The sequence below is a fragment of the Crocodylus siamensis genome, chromosome 2 (genome assembly GCF_052110815.1).
Source record: "Crocodylus siamensis isolate JL-2025a chromosome 2, ASM5211081v1, whole genome shotgun sequence".
NCBI classification, from domain to species: domain Eukaryota; kingdom Metazoa; phylum Chordata; order Crocodylia; family Crocodylidae; genus Crocodylus; species Crocodylus siamensis.
The window spans coordinates 268,469,073-268,494,326 of record NC_143396.1 but is presented as its reverse complement, the minus strand read 5'-3'; the positions used below and the strand labels follow the sequence as shown (position 1 = coordinate 268,494,326).

At 46.7% G+C, this 25,254-nt stretch overlaps 1 protein-coding gene across 5 annotated transcripts in view; it reads left to right on the top strand.

The window, feature by feature from the left end:
• SYNE3 (spectrin repeat containing nuclear envelope family member 3) overlaps nucleotides 1–25,254 on the top strand; it is a 115,500-nt gene that overhangs the window by 29,320 nt on the left and 60,926 nt on the right. For all 5 annotated transcript variants that reach the window (XM_090033958.1, XM_090033957.1, XM_090033959.1 and 2 more), the window contains 3 exons: nucleotides 10,739–10,896; nucleotides 19,588–19,760; nucleotides 20,203–20,512. In XM_090033958.1, the coding sequence (XP_089890084.1) occupies nucleotides 10,739–10,896; nucleotides 19,588–19,760; nucleotides 20,203–20,512 (641 nt within the window). The remainder of the gene's footprint in view (nucleotides 1–10,738; nucleotides 10,897–19,587; nucleotides 19,761–20,202; nucleotides 20,513–25,254) is intronic.

Sequence of the window (25,254 nt, the reverse complement as noted above, 5' to 3'; positions counted from 1 at the left end):
CATACAAATTTATTAATATATACAACATGTAAAAAATTTGATGTTGATAAACATATATACACAAATATACAGTTGTTACATAACACTATGTCCTACTAATAGAGGTTAAAAGATTGCATCACTTTAAATGATATTAAATAATACATACATAAACAATTTGATCTAATACAGATAAACAACAGGTAAGTACTGACAAACGTAGGTAATGGCAAGGAAGGGCCCCAACAAGGATTATATGCTCAAAACTCTATTACACTACAAAATTACACATATAAAGGTACCCAATATATATATATACACACATAATCAGTTAAATTATGGGTTATATCTATCTAATCTTATACCACCCTTCAAGATATGATCCCAGCCTGAGTTTCAACAGATACTATACAACCTTAACTCTATTAAGATCCAAATTTACTTAAACATCAAATACAAATATATACACTCCAACAAATACATAGCCAAGCAGAATCAGGTTAAAAGTTTCAGTATGTTTCAAACAATCTTAAGTTTTATCAACTTATAAATATATAACATATAAGGTGCAACGCCTTAAAATATAACTTAGCTCTTTAAAGAACCCTAAGGCCTAGACTCTCCTGGGCCTTGGCTGCTTCCTGTGGCCATGAGGGGAGGAAGAAGCTCCCCTGATGCCCTTTAGGATTTCCCCCATCCTAGCCAAAACGCATTCCCCAAAGCAAAACCTCCAAACTTGGAAAGCCCTGTTCCGTTGGGTTTTCCCTCCAACGGTCAGACTGACTCGGGTGAATTCCCCCTCCCCTGTGGGAGTCCTTTTCCCTGGTAACTTACAACCCTGGGGACTTGCTGGAGGGTCCTTGTCTCCTCCTGCAATTTGTTGCCTCTTTTGCTGAGGCTCCAGCTGCCTCTGCCTCCCCCTGGCCCTGGTGGCCCTGTGCACCATGGGGTGTGTGCACCCAAGGGCTTTACTCCTTTTCCTTGCAGAGTTCTGGGGTCTCAGTTCCAACTGGGGCCTCCCTTGCAAGGCTTCCTCTTTAAATGCCTGGCCTTGTGCCGGGGGGGTGGGGGGGCGCGGACCCGAGCTGCCCCATGTGGGTCCCAGGGCCTCAGTCCGCTCCTCCACTGCTCCACGCAGCACCGCCTGCACCGCACCTTCCTGGCCTCATGCCAGTGCTGGCAACCCAAACCCCCTCATAGGGGCTCCAGGGTTTTGGCTTGTGCACTTCCCTGTACCGACTGGCTTGGACCCAAGCTGCCCCATGCAGCTCCCAGGATCCTGGTCCCACTTGAACTCACCATGCAGCGCCACCTGCACCGACTCCCCCTGGCCTCATGTCAGGGGTTAGAGACCCAAGCCACCTCATATGGCTCCCAGGGTTCGTCCCGTGCACTGCCCATGCACTGACTGGCTGGAGACCTGAGCCACCTCTTACAGCTCCCAAGGGCCCATCCTGTACACTGGGCTGTGCACCACTGCTTGCTTCTCAGTGGCGGGACTGGGACACAGCCGCTCCCCATCTGGCAATGGGAAGGAGTCTTCGGGCTCTTCTGGGGCTGCTACATTCACCTTGCTGGGCAGTTCTCCCCAGCTCTTCTTTAGCCCATCTTCCCTCTTCCCCATCCCTCACGGCTGTGTGCAGGGCATGCTTTTATAGCTTCCAGAGGCTCCGCCCATGGATTACAAAGGGACTAATCGGGGAGGAGGAGTATAGTCCTCACCCAGGTCCAGGCTCCTGGCCTTGTCTCAGACAGGGGCGGGGCAGCCACTCCCTAACCACCACCTGATTGGCAGAAGTGCTCCACCAATGACACGAAGCCCTTTCAAGCCGGCAAGCTGGGCTGCTACCAACATGCCCACAACAAACTATTAAGTTCTTCACCAGTATCAATGTGCTTTGCAAACAGAGCATGATTTAATATAGTCATTGGAATGGTGTTAAAGCAACAACAGACTTGAACAGCATCCCAGATTAGAAAGTGATTAAAATAAAAGTAGGCTTTATGTTTGTGGAAAAGGCTTGAAAAGTCACTTTAGCAAATCTCAAACGGGATGCTTTTCCCAGGCGCAGCAGGGAAGCCTCTACACCTCTGTATATGTTTGAACAATACATTCACTTAGATTTGAACAGAAAGCATTCTGAGCCAGCAAAGAGGAATGTAAAGGCTGAAAGCCAAGCTGGCATAGTAAGAGCTTATCTTAAATACATACCATAACTGGAAAATGAAAGGCAAAAGAAGCATTCCTACACAAAGTCTCTGCAAGAAAACAGAACAGTGGCTTAACAGTGAGTGTGTTCACCTCCTTGCAGCATCTCTCCGACTTCAGCAAGATTCATGAGGGAGGACTTAAATGCGAAGGAACTTTATTCACCATATGACAAAAACTAGATGTAGACTGAGACCTGAGTTTGTATTCTCCTCATCACCAGTAACTTACTTTTCCCTTGGAGCTCTTTAAGGCCTCACAGAGAAAAATAAATAATGCATGTCAATAAAGGGGAGATATCAAAATGCAGAGGAACAGGAAGGATAAAGGGCCAAACTAACATAGTCAAGGGCTTATATACTCAAGTTGAAATGTGAAAAGCAAAGGCAGAAGTAATCTTCTAGGAAGCATTGTATTTCTCTGCACCAGTCCATCCATTGCTTTTCCATTGGTCCCACTAGTGTCCCCAGCAGTGTAAAGAAAACAGTGCAGAAAAACTCTTCTCTTAAGCAGAGTATGAGAATTTCTACTCATTAAGAAGCTTGGGTATGTGCACATTAGAACCAGTAGTTGGGAAAGGGATATAAATCTTCATGAGGTGTTGTTCCACAGGCACTACGACAGACAGCACTCAGGAACTAAGCTCCTGATGAAGGTATTGATGCAGTTTGCTTACGATAGGATGGTTAGAGCAGGAGGCCAGTGTCTTATGAACAGCAGGCACTAGCAAAAGTGGAGTGTTTCAGAAAGAAAAGGATCTCTTGATATGAGTCTTTGAGGATAAAATGTTGATGTATTCATTTATGGCAGGACCATGTTAACTGATAGCGCCCAAAATCCCCTTACTTCCAAAACAGCTTTGACAAACACTCCTCTCCTCCGCCTCATAAATATAAATAAAAATACTGAAATTTTTTTTAGCTGCAGATGTATGACCTGGTTCTTGAAATCAAACCTGGGAAAGATTTGATGCCTACAGGCATGGGTTCTATTTGTGGCCTGTGGAGCCATAGGCGCCTGGCCTGTGCGGCTTCCCACGGATTAGGAAAATTGACAGCATGGGAGCAGTGGCAATAAATATGGCCACCCTCTCCCAATACCAAATTCCCAAACCCCAAGCCCTGTGCAACAGGTTGCGGCCAGATCATGTCCCCTTCCCCCCACCCCTGCAGCTGGTTGAAGTTAGGCCATGCCTCTCCCTGCAGGCAGGATGGAATAGACCATGCTCCCTTTCCCACGTGAGGCCAGTTTAGGGCTGACTCAAGCTCCCTTCCCCACCCTTGTGCGGAGTCAGGTCAAGCCCCACTTCTCACCGTGGAGCTGGGCTAGACCCCTGTTTCCCCATGGGGCTGGGTCATGCCGCCTTCTCCCCAGGGGGCTGGGTTGGGGCTGGGCCAGGCACCTTCCCACCCTGTGGCACTGGGCCATACCCCCTCCTTCCCTTCTCTCTCCCCTGTGGGGCCAGATTAGAGCTGGGATTCCCTCTGCCTCCCTCCAGCGGCTGGATGGGGCCCTGCCATGACCACCCTGTGCCAGATCAGGACACCAGCTGGCTCTGGCCGGCAGATGGCCTGGGCACTGCCCATCCAGCCCGCCAGGCAGAAAGGTTGAGACCCCTGCTCTAGAGCATTTGGCTAAAGTGCAAGGGAGCACAATTTAGAGCATGATTTTGTACTTGTCAACCTGATGAAAATTAACTCTCTAGCCTCAAATGAAATCACCAGAGCTACAGCTGAGGGTGAATGCAGCAGGATGAGTCTGCATAGGCTACCTAGAGACTAATTGAAAGTTGTTATTTAGTTTAGTTTTTTGGAAATTTTGCAGTGGTTTCTGAACTGTAGTTGCTGTTCGTGGTTGGGATATTGAAAATGAACATGTAGGAAACTATCTTTAGGGCCCCCTCTACATGTTACACTTAAGATGTGATTAACCAGGTAACCATGCCTTAAGCTGTGACCCAGCTACACCTTTAACCAATTAGTGGCATGGTAAAATAAGCAATGAGCTACAAAGTTATTCCACCAAAAATGTAGAATAATTCTATAGCTTGTTCTAATAACACCATTAATTGAACGTGTGGCCAGGTGCTGGCCTGTGACTGGAAGCCCCATCAAATAAGGGTTCCCAGCCACAGGGGTGCACCGGCTGGCAGCCTCAGAGCAGACAAGGCTCATAGTGTCGGCCGCATTCCTGGCACTGCCCCTTGCCATATGCCTCCTCAGCTGTGAGGCTTGCAGTGGGGGCAACACGGGGAACGCTGCTCCTGCTGCAAGCCCTGTCAGTTGCGGGACTTGCAGCCACACGAACCAATGCAAGAGGAGCCCGGGATCATAATCACAGACTCCTTTTGCACCAGTGATAAGGCACTATGGGATCTAACGCACAATCCCACGATCATGCCGTTCAATTGTGTGCATTGCACATTAGATTCCATCGTGCTTTTCTCTGCACGTATAGCAGGGCCCTAAGAGGCTCAGGTGTGAGTGGGTTGGGGCTTATGTTGTACAGAGCCCCATGTTAGGTAGTGTTGATCATCAGTGTGTAGGCTCTGAATCAAGCAAACCTGTCTCCTTGACTCTGAGTGGTTTATTTACAACACAGATGAAAACTCTTTCAAAGAAATCCTGCATGTTATCCCCGGGGAGAAAGTTTTATCCATCAAAATAGGTAATGGGGTTCACACATGGAGCAAAGGAAGCCATTGAGTCCCTGAGGATCAATAGAAGGCTAAAGCCATTAGGCTCATATTTCAGACTGAACTGTGCAGAGTAATGTGACCAGATTAACAGTGTCTTAATTCTCACTGAAGCCCACAAATCTGGCTCTAGGTTGTCTCTAGTTGTTTTGGGCATCCCAAAGGACATGTGTTCAGTAGTGCCCCTTGTCACCCATCATTGCTTTCAGAGTTCTCTAAAATATTTCTGCAAGTGCTAGGTTTGATTCTCCAACCCTAATTTGCTCAAATGGACCATGCCTTGAGAATCAGTTCATTGCTGGTTCTGTCACAGGAGTTGTGTGTAATCAAGGACTGCGTGCTTCCTTTCCTAGAGGCTTGCTAGGTAGGTAAAATTCATCCCACACAACCCTTCCAGCATTCCCACTGACAAGCGCACACCCAGACTCCAAGCAAACCCTGTCTGTTAAGGAGGTATGTATGTAAACAGTTCCACATTTTGTTGTACTTAAGACCGGTGTTACTGGGCCTCCTCACTGCAGAAAGATTAGCTGGGGTGGGGAGGGCTAGCAGACAATCCATCCACAAACTTTACTTCTGTGCAGGGCCTGAACCCTACTACTACAGCTCCCATGTGTCTGGTATTGGGTTCCCTGGGAAATGTGCTGACCCTGTCTCTTCTGCCTCAGTAGGCTATACAGAGCCATGGCCTGTGCCCTTCAGCAACAGAACCTACAAGGGAAGGTGATAGCAGTATTGTTCCCTTCCTAGGGTGAATCCTTGCTCCAGCATAATTACTACTGCCAGCACTGGGACTGCAAATTCAGTCTCGGATTTGCACCGTCACTGCAGCTATGATGAGGTCTACTCTGTGCCCTCAGTAAAAATACACGAGAGAGAAAGAGAGAGAGAGTGCATGTGTGAGAGTGTAGTTAAATGATAGCTTGACAGAAAAGGGGTAGGACCCATATTGTTATCGGTAAACACACATTACCACTGATAAGTAGTAAACAATGCTTAGGACTTGTCTATACTGGTGCAGCACTTCAGGCAGGGGGAGGGCAGCACTGAGCACACTGCCCATCCTAGTCCCTAGGCACATTGCAGACCTAGAAGTTTGCCAGTGAAGCTGCTCTGGGCTCAGGTGCACTGAAGACTGAGGTTTAAGGGTAGATGGACTGGAGCATGTCTGCAGCTTGGGAAGGCAGGGTGTGCTCAAACTTCCCTGTTCCCCACTTTCCCCCAGTACCAGGACCTATCACTACGGCTGTATAGACAGGCCCAGAGCTGAGATGAGGGCTTCTGCAAACTAAGCCCCAAGGTGCTTATAGTTTAGACAATGTGTGAGCAACGGGGCATTTGTACTCCCATTGTACAGATGAGAAGTGGAGACACTGAGAGGTTAACTGATTAACCCAAAATGGCACAGGCAGTGTATGGCAGAGCTAGGGATTGGACCCAGATCACTGGAGTCGCAGTCTGGCAGCTCTGCCACAAAAGCACGTTTGCCTCAGGCATTTCCTCTTGTTTACACAAGGCCATGGCATTTTACAGTTGATTTTGGAACAAAAGCTGCCTGAGCACTGCACCATATCATCACAGCACCAGAGGAGACAGTGTTGTTTTCTTGGACCAATGAAGAAATTTTATTTTTAATTAAAAATGAAATTCTGACTTCTAATAAGCCATATTATAATTGCAGTAATTAGTATTTTCACCACTTGGGTGTGTTGAGGACATGGCTTAAGATCTGAGTGTATTGAATCAACGCACCCTGTTGTGTGTGTGTTTATTAAATGCTGAATCACCAGAAATGTTACACAGTCATTCAGATAGTGACTTACCAGGAAGGCTTTATATATTTTAATTTATAGTAAATATGAACCCTAAAATCACTTAGTCTGGCGTTTAGCTCATTTGCAAAGACTTGTAAATACAGGTCAAAAGAACAGCCAGATCAAAAGTAAAATCAACAGCTATTCCTCTGCCTTAAATCATAATGCATTTTGATATCTCACTACCTCCTCCTGCATTGTCCTCCTTAAATAGATGGGTCACAACCCTTATGGAGGTGGATTGTGAAACACTGAACTAGATTATTGTAATGGTGCCTTCTGGCCTAAAGACTGGAGACCTGATGCCAGCTTTAACTCTGATAGGGCTGTGTCTAAGAACAGAAACCTTGTAGACAAAATGAATGTCACTATTCAGAAAAGTCCATCCAACAGATCAGCCATATTTATGTCTCTCAGTTACAGAATTAGGGTCAGAGAGGGTGACTCTGTGCCAGTGAATCATGTTGCATTCCTTAGGCTAGGTGCTTTGTGCATTTGCAACTTGCTTGATGTAAGAGGCATCTCAGGGAGTCACAGTTCTCAGTCTTGTTCCTTTTGATCTATGCCACTGACAGATTATTTCTGTGCTCTACTTAAGTGCAGTGACACTGGCCTATGCATCAGGAATGGAGCCAAAGCAGTGCCCATTCATCACTGTCTCTGCTCAGCTATGTGGGAGTTAGGTCGGTGTGAAGCAGCAAGTCTTTGCTTTGGATTCCGATTTGGCTGATTCGGAGGGACAATTTGTCCCGATTTGATTTGGCCAATTTAGATCCAGAGATTCGTCCCCGATTCAGAGATTCGGCCATAGACTATACAGCAGCAGTCCTCAACAACGCTGAACACAGCTGCCTCTAGCTGATAAGTCTGTTGTGATGGGTGGAGCAGGGAGGGAAGAGGCATTGGGGGGGGGCAGGTCAAAGCCCCCACAGCAAGGAAGGATTGGGGCTGGGGCTGGGACAAGCTGCCCAACCCGGGAGGGGGGCTTCTACCACTGCACGCTGCTGCACACAGCCAGTCCAGGAGCTGCTTTTGTGGTGGCTTCTCCGGTGGCTCTCATCGCCGGTCCAGAAGGGCATGGGAGTGGCGTGCGTCCCTGGATCTGCGTGGGGTGGGCTGGGCCAGGCTGCACTCTGGCTGGGCGGTTGAAGGCACAGGGAGCGGGAGCTATGTTCTCCTGCAGCTCGTCCAGTTGCGGTGGGGAGGTGCAGAACAGTGCCACTGAGCTGTCTTGGACAAGCAGCATGCAGCGGCAGAAGCCACTCCAACCTCCCTGTGCCTCCCTGACAAGCCACAGCTTCACCCCACCCTGCTCCAGCTGGGCGAGCAGCAGCAGGGCATGGGGGCAGAAGCGTGCACTCGGATTGGGGCAGGGCCAGCACCAGGGGCTATGGGGAATGTTAGGGTGGCCACAGCACCCCCATAGCCTCTGCTCCACTGCGCTCTGTGGGGTAAACAGAGCCAGGGCGGTGCTCTGGGCAGCAAACCCCCACTGGTGGGCTGCACTCTGCGGGGTGGGCAGAGCCAGGGCTGCGCTTCAGACTGCAGGTGGGGCCAGCTGCCTGGAGTGCAGCCCTGGCTCCACCTGTCCTGTGGGCAGCTGGGGCTAGCTTTCCAGAGTGCAGCCCAGCCCAGCCTGCCCATGCAGATCCGGGGGCATACACCTGCTCCCGTGCCCTCCTGGACATGGGAGCCACCAGAAGAGCAGCTCCTAGACCGGAGGTGCAGCCCCTCTCCCCGAGTCCTATGCCTCCCCACCCTGGCTGGGCAGCTTGTCCCAACCCCAATCCCTCCCTCACTGTGGGCCCCCCCTGCACCCAACGCCCCTTCCCTCTGCCCACCACAACAGATTTACCAGCTGGAGACAGCTGTGTCCAGTGTTGTCAAGGACTACTGCCTGTATAGTCTATGTTCGAATCTCCGAATGGGCACCGAATCTCTGAATTGATTCAGAGGCTTCCAAATTGATGTGGACCTTTTAATGGGTCTCCTGATTCAATTCGGATTTGGCTGCCAAATCGGGCTGAATCTCCTCCGAATTAAATTGGCTGCCAAAGCTTTCTTTGCACAGCCCTAGTGGGAGTGACGTGAACTGTAAGCTGTTCTCTCGTGCTGTACTGGGTGGGACCTGGTGGCTCCATGACTTGCTGAATCCTGAGGAACAGCAGGTTTAAATTCCTGTATTGCCAGGTATTAGTACGTATGAGTTTTGGTGCATTTCCCCAATTTAGTCTAGAACATGAGGGCAGGAAGGGAAATTGGAAATTATAGGGGGAAGTGAGCGAAACGTGAGCATTTTGCCCATGCCTGAGAGAAACATCATCAAGAGACAGAAAAGTTTTCTGTGTGGCTCAGCAAGAACAAGTCACTTTCTCCCTGTGCAATTCAACTTTGCCCAAACTCTGCCTCCCTTTCAGTATGTTGAGCTGCACCTTTCTACGTGAGAGAAGTTCTATTCCAGCAGGGTCAGAGTGGCAAAATCAGACTTTGGTGTTGATCTGTAGCTCATATTAAAAACAATAATTCAGTTATAGATGACAAATAATAATGGCATTTAAATAGAGAGAAACTAGATGAATGGCTACCAAGGAGAGCAGTAGGTGAAAGGTCTGATTCAAAACCAATTGATGTCAATGGGCTCCTGTTGACTTTGGCTCACTGAATCATAGAGTCTTTCCTCATTATTATTAGTCACGTTTATTATGGTAGTGCCTGACAACCAGCCAAGACTGGGCCCCTGTTGTGACAGGTACTGTACAAACAGAGTAGTAGACAGTCAGGACAGACGCATAATGGGGGAAGAAATGCAACACATAAGCAGGGTAAAAATGAGAGGGGAGCTAACTTCAGATTATTTCCATAATTTATGTGTGTCTGAGTGGGGAGGAGAGGGGGTTAGTTAGGGTGGGATGAGTTAAAAGATAAGAAAAGAATGACAAATGGTTTGGGTCCCAGCAGAAGTGGTGTCCATTATCATAAAATCACCCCCACAAGAGCTCTGACAGACAACTTCTTTAGAAGCAAGCAAGAAAGTGGATTAGGTTCAAAGCTCCGAGCATTCAGGGCAGCCTTAGCAGGGACTAGCCACATGTTTACAAGTTGAGCATATGCTTGAGTGGTCACTACCTTATAGCACCAAGTCCTAAACAGGCCTAAGGAGAGATGCGATGAGGGAGATTGCATTCCCAATGCCTGTATTGTGCATGTTCTGTAAAAATGCAGATAATGTTAGCACCTAAGGCAGCCAATATCTCCTAAACACCAAATTAGCCTAATTTAAAGTCTTTCAAATTAAATGCAGTATCTGCTACCCCTTTGAATATCAACCCAAAAATGGAGCTTGACAGAGCTCCCTACCTGTATTTTCCCTCATATTTTCTCATTTTAGAGGCTTTGAACTGGAGCTTTTATTTCATACTCTGTTGAATCTTACTTAGAAATTAAGGACTATTATGTGGTGAGTGGCTTGATGCCATTAATCAAAAAGGGTGTATCCACATGAGCACGCGTATGCAGTTTTTGGTGCTGCAAACTTCACCGTGTTGCTAATTTGCAGTGCAGCAGGGAGGTTTTGACACTGGGAGATCTGATGTCCAAAAAAACCCTGCTGCTAAAAAAACAGTGGTTGCAGACAGCAGCAGTATGCGCCACCAGAAACTGCAGCCTGGCCAGCCAGAGCCATGCTCTGGTTTCCAGCCAGTCTGAGCAGCCAGATTGGCACTGGTGCTGCCCCAGGAGGGCCCCAGGCCCCCACGTGAGGCTGCTGGGGCCAGCCCAGCTGGTGACCCCAGCCTCTCTTACCCCACGTGGGGCAATTTGCCTCATGTCAGAGTGCACATGCAGGGGCATACCTGGGGACAAATAGCAGTGGCATAAATATGTTCTGCTGCTATTTGTCCAGCAGGAGATGCACAGACATGCTTGTGGGGATATGCCCAAAGAGGCTAATAACCTTGATCTTTCTTCTACACTCCCTAAGATCGTAAGTCACATTCTTGAGAGGAAAACTGTTTTCTAATTCCTCATTTCTTATACTTTCAGTTTCTTCAAATGCAATGACTCAGCCACCACAGGATGAATTTGACAGTAGCGTGGAAAATGCAGAAGCTTGGATGAAGGCCATCCAGGAGAAATTGCAGATTAATGACAACACCAAGGGACCTCGGTCTGCTCTAGAAGCCAGACTGAGAGAAACTGAGGTAAGGAAAGACTTGAGATTCCTAGTCTGGGCATAGTCATGAGCAGCTCTGTTGTCACAGTGACTGGCAGAGCTTGATGGAGAGGTTGCTGTTAGGGCACTATCAAAGTGGGACCAATAGAAACCAAAAACGTCCCCAGAGGCTGTTGCATCATTCCCATTTGGAACAGCTCATATCAGCATTCTTTCCGGATCTTCTCATGCAAGCCATTTACTGCTGCATAAAGAACGGGAAGATTGGATATAACTTATTGTCAGATTAGATGTTTCCAGTTTTTTCATATGTACCATATTTGCTCAAATATAAGATGACCCTGAATATAAGATGATCCCCCGATAATTAGGTTCAATATATGGAAAATTTATGAATATGTTATACTTTTTCAGTTATAGAATTCAATTATGGGAGGTTTGCCTTAAATTTGTCTGCTTTCCACTGCTACAGCAGGAAACATAAATTTGAGAGGAGTCAGGTGACCCCCTTGCCCTCTACCCTTTCTCTAATTTTTCCCCCCTGCAGCCCCTTACTGTTGCACCCTGCTCTTCCTGAGCACATAGTAGTGAGGGGCAAATTTGAATAAACATGGCTGTTGTAATTTAATTAATCCAGAATTGATATATTTTGCTTTTTTTTAAACTGTTGCAAATTTTAGAACAGGTACTCCATAAACACTTTGTTAAGCATCACTTTTGTACCTATAGTGCAAACTTTTTTTTAATAAAAAATTTTCATGTTCCAAGCCAAATTGGCCAAACCAATTCCAAACTATGAGTCAAGAACTGTAAGTAGCCCTACTATTGACAAACATCCTCCACCCCAACCTGGGCCTTCAGATGTTTCCAAATCATTTGGCAGGCATCCTACACAGAGGCCCAAGCCTGGAGGCTTAGGGTTCAGATGCCCTTGAGTTTCATTTGCCCTCAACCCTATGGCAGCAGGAGCAAGCTAGGGAAGAGTACCTATAGTACAAACTTTTTTCTTTCTTTTTTTTTGAGCGGGGGGAGGATATATATATATTAGGGCTGTGCGAAACGGCATCATTCCATTTTGCCTTGAGTTTCAATGGTTTGAGGAAACAGTGTTTTGTCTCAAATTTCATTTCGAGTCGAAACAGCTGTTCCATTTTGTTCTGTCAAAACAGAAAGGCTGTTTCACCACTGTTTCAAGTTTCGCTGTGGATGGGGAGTCAGACCAGCTGGGCTGACTTTCCATCTCCAGCGCTAGATCACCCAGCCAGGCTGCTTCCCTGACCCTCACACATGATTGTGCCGGAGTGGGAGGCAGCCGAGTGGGATTGCTTCCCCGGCCCCCGCACTTGATTGCGCCAGGGTCAGGAGGTAGCCGAGCCGGGCTGCTTTCCTGACCCCTGCACGATCACGCGCGGGGGTTAGGGAAACAGCCTGGCTTGGCTGCCTCACACCCCCTGCAGGATCTTGCGCTGGGGATGGGAAATCAGGCTGACTGGACTGACTTCCCATCCCCAGCCTATGCTCGAAACAATTCGACTTGTGAAATGTTTCAATCAGCTTTGTTTTGTTTTGAGGCTATTTTGACGGCCTCTGTTTCGTTCTGATTTTGCTGTTTCGACCTTGAAATTGGTCAAAACAGTGTTGGAATGAAACAGCCATCAAAATTTCACACAGCCCTGATATATATATATATAATTATAGTTATAGTTATATATATACTGCATCCCGAATAAGCATTTCTACACAAACCTTAAAATGCATCTAAAGCCTGCATACCCATTACAATGGTCATCCCTGCACATCCATGCCCCCGCATTCCCATGCACCAGTCCACAGTCCTTTCCATAACGGTCCCTTAGTTTTCACTCCAGGTGGGGTTTACATTGTCTATTTATGCCTTGTCTTTGTTGTTAGCGCTGTGACTCTCACTGTTGCATCCACTGCTGCTGACACTGCTGTTGTCATTGTCGCTGTTTTGAAACCTAGTTGTGTTGCTGTCATCTTCATCATCGCTGATCACTCCACCTCTCGGAATAGTCTTTGCCAAAAGTCCCTTTGCTAAGTGGAGTTGGCCACATCTTCTTTGTCCTCTCCCACCGCTTTCCAGCAGTAGGACTGGAGTTCATACAGAAACATTTTGATACAGCCTGTTTCCTCAAGTTCCATGTGTACACCGGTAGGTTCCTGCATGTGCTACAGGGTGCTCCTGATGCAGGACACAGACTTGTAAAAGCCAGGTGTTTGGGACCCCTGTTGTTTAGTCAGGTGTCCATACAGTGCCGTCTCCCTTGTCATCAGCCTGATTCCTGTCACCTCCTCCAGGTGCCGGCTTACCTTTTTCCACACTCCCTTGGTGTAGGGACAGAGCCATAGGAGATGGTTGATGGTCTCTCTATCAAACTGGCAGGTTTCGCTGGGGCAGCTGGGTCAAGTTCCTCGTCCCTCTGTGTCTCCATGCCCTCACTGGGAGAGTGTGGTGCACTATTAGCCAGTTCAAGTCTCTGTGATCCTTTCATGGGTCCTTATGGAAGATCCAGTTCTAGGTGGCTTGGCAGTTGTCTTTGGGGAGTATCTCCACGGTTGATAGTATGTCTCTGTCTCTGCTTTCTATATCTTCCTGTGGTTGATCATAGTCACCAGGCTTTCCTTCTGTGGCCTGTACTCACTCTGGAACTTGTTCAGGACTCTGTAGAACCAGGGGTGTTCCATGGCCCACGGTTTCCAGTTGGTTGTGGTGAACACCCCCACTGTCTTAGGAGGTGACCTGCAAAAAAACTTTACTAGACAGGCTGTTTTGGACTCTGGCCTGGTCACCAGCTTGCAGATTTGGCTCGTGTACCATGCCTGCAGGAACAGGTGGGTGTCTGGCATCCCCCTCCCCCAGTCTGTTTCTTTTTGTACAGGTTCTTCCTTGCCACCTTCTCCATTCTGGATCCCCAGAAAAAAACACACATGTCTCTCTGGATTCTGTGAATGATATGCTTTGGAGAGGGGAAGACCAGTGCAGCGTACAGAAGCTCTGGTAGCAACACTGCTTTCATGAGCACCATGTGGTGTTGCTACCGCCATGGAGAGGTGGTGCGTGTGCCACAGACTCAACCACTGCTTCAGCTTGACCTCCTTTTCTCCTAGGCCCTCCTTCCGCTCAGGTCAGGGTCAAAATCCTCCCCAAGGATCTTGATCCCCTCTTGGGGAACCAAGACCCCCAGGGACTCCAGGTCCCAGAGCTCATCCATGAACAGGAAGGTGCTTTTGCTCACATTGAGCTTGGCCCCAACTGCTGCTTTGTAAACCTGCATGTGCCACAGGGCTCTTTTTACTACATACCTATTCTGGTACAGGATGTTCAAGTCATCCATGTAGGCCAGGACCCTGGACTCTTCCTTGCTACCTCCGGGAATCTAGACTCCATGCATCCCAGGATGCTACCTGATGTGCTAGGCCAGGGGTTCAGTAGTATGAATTACAAATGATATTAGTCTAAAACCAAAAGGCTCATGATTTACCATGTAGTTCAATGGGCTGGACCCTGGAAGAGTCAACAGCATTTAAAAGTCATGGTGACCCCATAGCTCGACACTCAATAGTATGTGTACTCCAGACAGCCCCAGAAAGGATCTATGTGCTAATTAACTCCCAACTCAGGACTGGAACCACATGTTCATGTCACAAGTCCTGGGATGCTCCAATAACGTATATGCAGATGAGGCACAGGGCAACCTAGTCCAGCTCCTCCTCACACAGGCTGAGAGAGGGGACAACAGAGGGATTCTGGGTAAAATGTTTGGGGTCCCATTTGATGATATTTACCAGACATTTAAGGATGGTGAAGAAACAGGAATCGTTGGAAATGGGAAAGAAAGGCACAGCTCAGCTATGGGAGTAAAAAGGAAGTTAAAATGTATTCAGTGTAGTGGCTCACCATGACCTAGAAAAGAGTCAGCACTGAGGAGGACTGAGCACAATGGGCACTGCTATATATTTTACTCAGATAGGCTACATTATTCTTGTGGTAGGTTTGCCAAGGGAGTTTTCCTAGTCACTTGGGATAACTGCTTTTCTGGCACGGGGTAGTACCCATGGAGGTAATATATATCTAATCTCCCACTTTCCTTTCCAGTGGGAAGAACTTGGCTTTATGCCCACTTTATGGAACGGGGAAACTTCTCCCTAGCTTGTTTCTGTAACCATATAACTGAGGGCAAGTGAACCCCGGGGCCACCCAAAGCCATTGGCCTTGGGCCTGAACGTAGGATGCCCGCTAAATGATTTGGAAACATCTGAAAACCCAGGTGGGGGTAGAGGATGTTTACCAATAGTAGGGCCATATATGGTTCTTGAATGACTCATGGATTTGGAATTGATTTGGCTTGGAACACAAAACATTTTCCTCATAAAAAATTGAGGGCTGATTAGGGAAAATAAAACATCTTATATTTGAGTAAATATATGATATTTGGAAGTGTAGCATCAGTCTCGCTTTTCATAAGACCTCAGCTGTTGCACACAGTGCTCTAGGATTTACAGCCACCCAGCAGTCATCAGGAAATTGCCATAGTCAGATCACACTAGTGGCAGATGCTAAAGGAAAAAGTACCACAATCTCCATAACAGAGCAGGCTGCTTATAGTTTTTTCTGAGCTGTGTCCACTAGTAGTTTTAAGGCACATATCTTCTTCAACTTATCTAACAGTGTAGATGATCCAAATAGGTGTAAACAGTGTAGATGATCTCATTTCTGTAAATAGCTGATCCCTTAATAATCCTTCTAAACTCTTGCTCTCACTGGCGTTTTGTGACAAAATGATAATGTCTGTGTTTCTTTTTGATTAACTGTAAATGTACTACCTTTCAGTTTCCTAGTGTTCCCTTTCTCAAGTTTTATGAGAGAACTGGGCACTTCTGTTTATCTTGTTTCTCCCACTTATTATTACAATGGTGCAGTAGCAGTCCTGTAGAGAAGGCCAACACTAACTTGTTGCTTTTCTGCTTCTGTTATGTTGTAGGCTAAATACAGACATTCAAAAAGCCCAAGCCTGAATTAATTCACTCTCCGCAGGTTAGTCTAACCTGCATAGATTGAGCCAGCAAGCAGACGAATAGACAGTCACTTTTGATTCTGGAAATACAGCCACATGTCTGCAGTGGCTCAGGTCAGAAGCCAGGGGGTGCTAGTGCAAGCCCTTGGCTGGAGGGAAGCTGAGCTGAGAGGGGCCATGGCCAGGCCCCGGCAGTCTGACTATGATTGGGTAGAGGTTTAAACCCCCATTGTGGTGTATATGGTCCCCAGCTGGGGTGTGCCTGGAGGGGGAAGGGGGAAGCAGCCCCTGCCATGCATTTCCCATCCATGCCCCTTGTTGCTTGAGCAGAAGGGTCGTGGCCAGCCCCAGCAGCAGCCTGAAGCAAATTGGGGGGTTCGCTTCAGGCTGCTGCCAAAGCTGGCTAAGCCCCCTGCTGCTTGAATGGCAAGCGGGGCAAAATGTCTGACAGGCTGCTGCGTCCCTGCCTGGCAGATCCTGCCTGGGGTCCGTGCTGTTGTGGAGAAATTATACCCCCATCTGTCTCTCCATTTACTTCGGGCTGCTGCCAGGGCTGGCCACACCCCTTGCTGCTTGAGTGGTGATGAGAGGGAAATGCCTGACAGGGGATGCTGTGCTCCCACCAGGCAGACCCTGGATGGGGTCCCCTGGGGGAGAGAGGGGAAAGAGGGGAATAAACCCCCTCCCTGACCTCTGCCTTAGGGATCATGCCAGGTAAGCATCTGGCCACACCCCCTGCTCTTGCTCCAGCTAGACAGCAGAGGGGCGGAGCCAGCCCTGCTCTCTGGAGCAGACAGCACAGCCCAGACCAAGGCTGCAAAGCATGCTGGGATGCTGGGGGACTCTGATTTAATTTAAATCAAGAAGGGGTCTGGGACAGAAGTTACAGAAGCTAGTTTGACCTCAATCAGTTAAGTCTGACTCTGCTTTCAACCAGATTATGTTAGACTAGTTTTGGCCATTTTGAAACTGGTTTATGTGCACTGAACTTCTGTTCTGTTACAGGTTTAAAGCATTTTCTGATTACTTAAACTGGTTTATGTGTAACTTCTGTCCTTATGATTGGCCTGTTCTTTAAACAGGTAGTCCCTACCTGGTAGCTTGCAAGTGAAGTGTTGTCTCTGACTTTGCCTGCAATCATAGGAAAGTTTGCTTTCTGCACATACATGGGCAGATCTAGGATTTTGAAAAGGGACTTTTGGGAGATGCAGCTGGCACCTCAGGGATGGCTGCAGTCATGCACCCCAGCCCTGAAGGCAGACAGCACCATGGCAGCAGTTGCCAGGGACATCTTTGAGTCCTGGAAGCAGATATAACTAATGACAGAAGTTATAATTTATAGATGCTCCCTAACAGGAGGCTCAGGGAGTTGGGCACTGTGAGATGGCCCCTCAGGGAGCAGGTAGGTGGGAGTCAGTGAGTGAGAAACAGAGTAAGCAGAGCTTCCTTACTGTTCCCAAACAAAACCTGTTGTGTTTCTTTTCATTCATGTATGCCTGTGTTAACTGAACCCTGTGATCTCTACACTGCCCACCCCTGCTCTAGGTACCCATTTCCCTGGCACTCGGTAGCACTTTTTTCTTTCCTCCCATTCTTTCTTCCTCCACTCCAGCTGGGTTTGGAAATTAGGGTATAGGAAGTCAGGGGGACAGCAGCAGCCCCTCACAAATGTGAGTTCTCATTTCTCTTCATATGAAAGTCTCTTTATGCCTGTAATCATGTTTGGACTCTTTCTGGTATTTAAGATAGCATAGCTAGCACAGAGTTGCAATCCAGGTGCGAGTGCTGGGGTATTTTGTATGAATTGTCATATCTTATCCAATCCTATTTTCCCAGGTTTTTCATCAAGGGTGTTAGATCACGTATCTGGTCTAACATGAGACTCATTGTGGAGCTGGTGGTGACAGAGAAATTTGCCTGCTAGCCCAAAGGCACGAAGTATTTATTTTGTTTCAGACTGAGAATTTGTTTCTGCTTTCAAATGACCTGACTGAAGCCTGTTGGCTACAATGGGTTTTGGTGGGCATCCCCAGAGTGCACACAGAAAATCCTTGTTTTGGAACTTGTAGTTTGGATTTTGGAAACCCATCATCTGAAAAGGAAAAAAGCTAAATAACTCTTTCCTCATCCTGCTTCTCCCTTCCCTTCTTTGTCTTCCCATCCTGCCTTTGTAGCAGGCTGAATGGCATCCTTGCCATCCAACTGACATTTCCATCTAATCTTCTTGCTCATTCATCTGTTGGCTATTTCAAATGAAAACATCAGTTCCAGTGTCCCTGTCCTCGTTGGCTTGCTTCCTGTGTTTTCATTTTCTGTAAATTTGCTAATGAAAATATGCCCGCCAAAGAAAGCAACCATTAAAAAAATACAGTCCGGAAAATTGAACTGCCAGCCCAACCATAGCTTCCTTAACAGTCCTTTTTGCTTTCAGTTCATTTCAACCATTAAAAAAGATCTGAACTTTAGAGTTATTGATTTATTTCCGTGTTTTTCTTTTGTTTGGTGGTTGTAGCTTATACTGCCTGCTCCACTCCAAGAGTCTGTATTTAGTATGTGGGTTTGTGTGTGTGTGTGTTGGGGGCGGTATTTGTATTAATTTTACAAAGTAGGCATTTAGTGCAAATGGTGCAAGAACGTCACAGTCAAGTTTGCTATATAGAAAGACATAAAGGAAGAAGAATGATTCTGTTAAAATCACAAGACTGGGAAGATCTGGCTTTTATTCTATACCCTGTGACTGACTTAAAAATGATTTTGGACACATCTCTTGGCCTAAATCTTCATAAGCAGCTTCTGATATTTAGTGTCTTCATGTTTTTCTTTTAGCTTTATCTTTCTCTAAAATTGAGTGCATGTGACTCCCTCTGAACTGTGCAGGCAGGACAATAGGCAGAGGGAGTCTGGTGATCTGCGTGTTTGTAGTAGTGGGAACTTAGGGTAGGTGATGCTGAAAAACTGACATTCTTACTGAGATGGAGTTAAGGTTGTTTGCAGTGCAGAATGGTCGTTCTTGTAGTTCGGTTTATGCCTCAGTGTGGAAGAGGACCTTAAACCTTTATTTCCTTGCCTTAGGGTTTGTGTTGAGTTGTGTGCGTGTGTGCCATAATCTTATCTGATATAGAAATTTGGGGGCAAGGAAAGAACTTGGTAACAGAGATGAAATTCTGCTAGGTAATTGCAATTTCTTCTGACCTGTAGTTGAGAAAACGTCTTCTAGGATTTGCAACAAATGGCTTTTCTGTCTGTAACCTGTGGCAAGCTATTGGACATCTTACCCTATGTGTTCTGCTCTGTGTTTTCCATGGATATTGCTGCCTCTACATTCTTGCCACAAAAATAAATTACAAGGCATACAATAGGTATATATAATATCATAGAACTATAGCAGGTGGTATTCAAGTCCTATAGAACTGAGTAGGCACATAAATAACTGGCTTCCATAGAAATAACTCTGAAGAGCTATAAAAACTATTTGTTTTTTATAGATGTTTTGAAGTATATAAGTCTCTAATTAATTAAATCTTTTAGGATTGTTAAAAATAACAGTGGAAAAGTTTTCACTTTTTACTCAATAGGAGCTCTGCATGAGGGAGTTATTGATTCCTAGGTAAAAACAAATTTATAATTCAATAACTGCTTTCACAGGCTGTTTGTAACACATTAAGTTTTGTGCTTCCTAACAGAAAATTTGTGTACTGGAGCCTGAAGGTCGACTGAAAATGGACTTCGTTATCAAGAAAGCGGAGGCCCTTCTTTGCTGCATCAGTGAGGATGAAAAGCACAAGGTACTCTCCAAACTGAAAGACATTAAGGCCATGTGGGAAGAAACAGCCATATACATTACTCACTGTCACAGGTAGGAAACATATACTATTTTTCGATAAAGTATGTGCTTTATGTGTCAGGTCAGACTGGCTCATGCAGTTCTGTCACAAAGAACTCCCTGCATCAATGCCATATTGTGGATAGCGGTATGCGAGAAAGTAGACTTCTCTAGGCTGCAACTGCTGGTCCCATGCATACAGCTGGGGTGGGTGAACAGAAAAAAGGTGGAGCCTTGGCTCTATCTCCCCTCACACTGCACCAGCCCATAATCTTTGCTGAGCAAATGGTGTTTCCCCTTACAGCAGAATGGAACTGGGACGTGGATTGTGACACTCTGAAGCCAGAGGAGCTAAGCTGAGTTATTCCACCTGAGATTGTGACCATTCGGTGGTGACATTTTTTTAAGCATCTTGAACTTGCCATAATTTCCACTGGTCCTGAGAGAATCTCATATTCCTCGCTTTCCCCAACAGCCGTATTGAATGGGTGTGGCTGCACTGGAATGAATACTTGAAAGCCCAGGATGAATTTTACACGTGGGTTCACAACATGAAGGTGACCTTGGAGCCAGACATAGAACTGCAGCTTGGCTTGAAAGAGAAGCAGTGGCAGCTGAGCCACTCTGAGGTGCTGCTGAATGACGTCTTAAATCAGTCAGTCCTGCTGGAAAGGCTCCTGGAGGAAGCTGCTTCCTTGTTTAACAGGATAGGTGACCCAAGTGTTGATGAGGATGTCCAAAAGAAGATGAAGGTGGAATATGAAGGAATAAAGGAAGTAGCTCAGGTAAAACTGAACTATAAAAGACAAGAATGTTTAGGATCTCACCGGTCTCGAGTAGCATCCATTGTTAAGTGCTTCCTACATCCCTGTTGTGAAAGCTAAGATTTACTCAGCAAGATGTGTGAGAATAACAGTATTAACGTAAGGAAGGTGTGAAGGTTTGCTTGTCTTTTAGTATAGCAAGGACTGCACCATGATACTTATGTTAAGTAAACTATTTGAAGAGCAGAGGCTTCAACGCAACAATGAATACTGGCAAGTGGCTACTTTATAAGTACAGATGAGGAGCCACTTGACTTATTCCCAGCCAAGTGGCAGGCAGTGAATGTTCTTGCTCAAATAAAAAACATTAGCAGCCAACCCTGAGCGCCAAAAGATTTTCAGTTCCTAATCTGCGTCAGTCTCAAGAGTCTAGTGGTCATGTAAGAAGAGAGCAAAAAAACACTCTGACATCTTTTAGTGTCACTGGCTTTGACAGTTAGTTTGGGTTAAGAGTAGAGATGAGATTGGTACTATTTACTTCCAGAACCGGTGGGATAGGACATGCCTTTGGGAAAATGATTGCCTTTGGGGGGTAGGAAATATTCATATGTAAGTGTGCTCAATAATCTAGATCAGTGATTCTCAAGCATAGTGCCAGGACACACTAGGCTGCCATCAAATGATTTAAAGTATGCCTCCAGAAGTGAGGAGATAAGCAAGGTATGGGCAGATAAGCAGGTAAGCTCAGCAGATAAGCACAAGGTCAAGCTTATCCCTGTCTGGATGATCCTTACCCTTCTGCAAGGAAGTAATCCCTGTAATATACATATATATATATATATTTTTTTTTATATTGGGTACCACTTAATTTACAAAAGTTATGGAGGGGTGTCTTGAGTCCCATGAGGGGTGCCTCAATTCCAAAAAAGCTGAGAACCACTGATCTTGATCCTAAAAGTACCTACATATCCAGCTGACTGCACTCTCTGGATACATCTCTGGTTTTTGAGTGATCTCAAGGCAGAACAGGGATTTCAGGGACTAGTAACTGACTGCTATTAATAAAACTGAACTCCATTGCATTGATTTAACCATCTGCCTCTCTCCTCTTCTTTCCCACTGCTCCACCCAGACTAAGGATTTGTCCTGGTTATGAAAAATTGTATATGCTCTTATCCCTAGAAATCATCAGTCAAACTTAAGCACTGAAGGTGGGGTAGAGTGGCACCTTAGGAACTAACTGGTTCAGGCATGAACTGCCTCTCTCAACCAGGTTGTCTCTAAGTATAGAAACAGGTGTCACCGGACATCATGTTTGTGCCATGATAAGAATGGCAGCATAAATGGCAACCAAATACATGTCTCTACCCTGTCTGTCATGCCATGTCAGGGGCTGCAGCAAAATGTAGTGTAAAATAATGCAGCCTTATTGCAGAAGACATCTATTTGCTTTTTAGCCGGAGAGTGCAGGCAGCCTGCATTCTCCAACTGTCTCAGGTAGGTACTCCGGAGGCTTGAGGAGTCCGATCCTGCATCCCCCAGGAATTCCCATGCAGGATTCATCCCCTCAAGCCTGGGGAGTGCCTGCCCAGCTTTTCCCTACTTAGAGACGTGCCCTGGGGAATCTCAGGGCACCTCTCTGTAAGCAGGGAAAGTGAGGGTTCCCCGCATAAGGTGACCCAGCCCAAGATCTCCAGGGGTGCATCTTCAAAAGTGAGGAAAGTCTGCACAGATCCTGGTGTGGAGACATGGGACCCAGGAATTCCCAGTGGCCCATGTTCCCCATGCTAGGACCTACGCTGACTGATGCTTCACTTAGAGGCATGGGTTGGCACAGGTCCCAGCATGAAGGCATGGGTTGGCACAGCTCCTAGCATAGGTTGGCACAGGTCCTGTGCCATGGAGTGGTATGGGACCCAGCAAATTCCCAGTGCTCCAAACTTCCACACCAAGACGTGCTCTAATCCATGCCTCTGCTTGAAGCAGAGGTCAGCACAGGACCCAGCATAGGTGCCAGCATGGAGGGACATTATGCCAGGAACTGCCCAGTTCCTGTGCTGCCCCACACCTCCTTGCCGGGACTCACGCCACCCCATGGAGGCAGAGGTCAGCATGAGTGTCTGCATGGAAGCATGGGGCACCAGAGATTTCCTGGGTCCCGTGCTGGTCTACGCTGTCCCATACCAGAACCTCTGCCAACCCCCGCTTCTGCATGAGGCTCACATTGGCATGGGTTCCAGCAAAGAGGAAGGGGCAGTGAGAAACACAGGGAATCCCCAGCAAAAAGAAACCCATTTCCCAATAAAGTAGCTCCACTGTGGTAGGACACATCCCACCAGAGCTGATCAACTTTACTTGGTGATGTCTGTTGTTACCCTAAGGTGCTGCCCTGCCCTGCCTTCTGCCTGACTTCAGATTAACACAGCTAACCACCTCCACCTAGTCATCTTGGAGGGGCACTGTACGGGGCAGGTTGTAAGGGAAACAGAAGCCTGGAGTCTACAAGGCTGGCCTTTTAGGAACAGAAACTTTATTTACCTTTTCTCTTAAAGTGTGAAAAAACATCACCCCCACCCCTACGCACGCATCTCTGCTCCCTTCAGAAATGTAATCACAGATTCTGCACCTGAGGCAGGTGAACTCTTGTAGCTATCGAGGAACTGAAAGAAACAGCTATTCAAAATCAGACCACAGGGCAAATCTAGTCATTCAAAACAAAGTTATGTTTTAGCTCTTTACACTCGTGAGGGTGTTAAAGGCACCAGGTTGCCATTTGCAGTGACTTCCCTTTTCACAAAGAGTTGTTCTTCTTGGTCCATGGCTGTTTGCTGTAAGTGGTTTGATGATAGAGGACAACTAGATGATCTCTCAAATAGCTATCCAAATATAGAGACCCTAGGACAGGCCTCTGGGGGACTGATTTTGCCCCAGTATAGCTTCACTGATTAATGTGAATTGACCCTGGCTTACATGAGATTAGAATGAGGCCCAGCTGCCTTAGGTAAAGTACATGATGACTTCAATTATCTGAAGCTCTAGAAAAAGCAGTTGACTTTCCTACAAATGCCACTTCTCAAAGGAGAAAGGAAGTAAAGTTATCTGGTTGTGAAATCTCCCTTTTTAAAGAGATGAGGAACAAGACAGGGGGTTAAAGAACTTTTAGTTTTTCTGATTGAAATAAATGGGGCAATCATTGGCCAATGCCAAGGTTACAGGCAGCTTGGGAATCATGCCAGGAAATAGATAGTGTTGTTTAAAGGAACCCTGCTACCTCTCACCATGGAAGGGACAACTAAATGAGAGAGACCTCAGACTTAAAGGAGCTGCTCCCAGCCCTCTCATGACGGGAGGCTGGGCTAAATGTAAATTGCAGCTGACAGCTGAATTCCTGAGCTGGCTGCAGGAGGAAGTTTGCTGGTACTTGCAGACTTCTCTGGTGCTCCAGAAACATTTTTAGATCTGGTGCAGTTGTTGTTTTCTATCATAGGCTGAGTATTTGGATTCCGTTTCTCACATGGTTTTGCCATGACACTGCTCCTCTGGTGATCCTTTTTTCCCCTTGTGTCTGTGAGTATCTTGATTGCTTCCAAACTTAATAGAACACTTGCTGGAATTTCCTTTAGTTTCCATGGTTGAAATGTTATGACAGCTGGCTTCCTCCTCCCTCATCATGCCCACCTATATTCCTTGAAAGGTTACAGCTAAAGAGCAGAAATGTGGTGTGAATAGAAGGAAACTCTGAGGACATCCTGTCTTACCTGTTTAGCAGGAAAAGTGGTAATATGTGAAATTTCAGTGTATGCTCAACCTAGGCTAGTACAAAACAAAACCAGTTCAGTTCACATTAGCTCTCTTAACAACCCTAGTTCTTGAATCTGGCATCATAGGATGTTAGACTGCTTGCATGAGTGCAGGATTGGGCTCTGTTCTCAAGATGCCTAGTCTGACAGGTCTTTACAAACCCTAGAGTTAAAGGGAAACTCTGCCAACAGCTCCCATGCCTAAACCCAGCTGCTCCTCCTGCAAGTCTAAATGGTAAAGAGGAAATATCCTTCCCATAGAGCAGTAAAAGGAAACATTATGGGATAAACCTGTTCTCTCACCTAAAATGCCATGGTATCCTTCCTGTCTACAGAGAGCAGAGAGCACTTCAGTCTGTAAGGTCTTGACTGAGATTCTGAACTGTGCCTAAAAGGCCCAGCCCAGGGGGCAGAAATGACACATGCTATTCTATGCAACTTCTGTGCCTTTCCACATCTGGGCTGCTTCAGAAACTAAAATATAATCCCTAAAAAAATGTAGGTAAGCTTGGGGTGGCTCTAAATATGGGTACCATCTCCAACTAAAAGAAAGGGTATTGTGTCTTCTGCTAAAACAATATTCTGAAAGTCTCTATTGGTGCATGTACATAAGACACTTTACTACGCATTGAACTCATCAAATATATGCGTAGGACTTACTGCACAGTAAATTAAGCTAATGCACCATTTGCTACTGCCAACAAATACAAGGACTAGATTAATGGTGCGTTAGCTATTGCACAGTAGTGCATGTATAGATGCTGACTGGGAGCGATTTGCAGCTCTAGTGGTGCTCAGCTCCTGGCTCCCCTCAGGACCCTGGAGCTGAGTAGCACCAGAATGGGGGAGCTCTCTGTCCCTGGGCCCAGCACTACTCAGATCCTGGCTGCCCCCAGGAGCTGAGCATACCAGGACAGGGAAGCTCTTCTCTGTCTGTGGCTTTGATGCTGCTTAGCTCCCAGC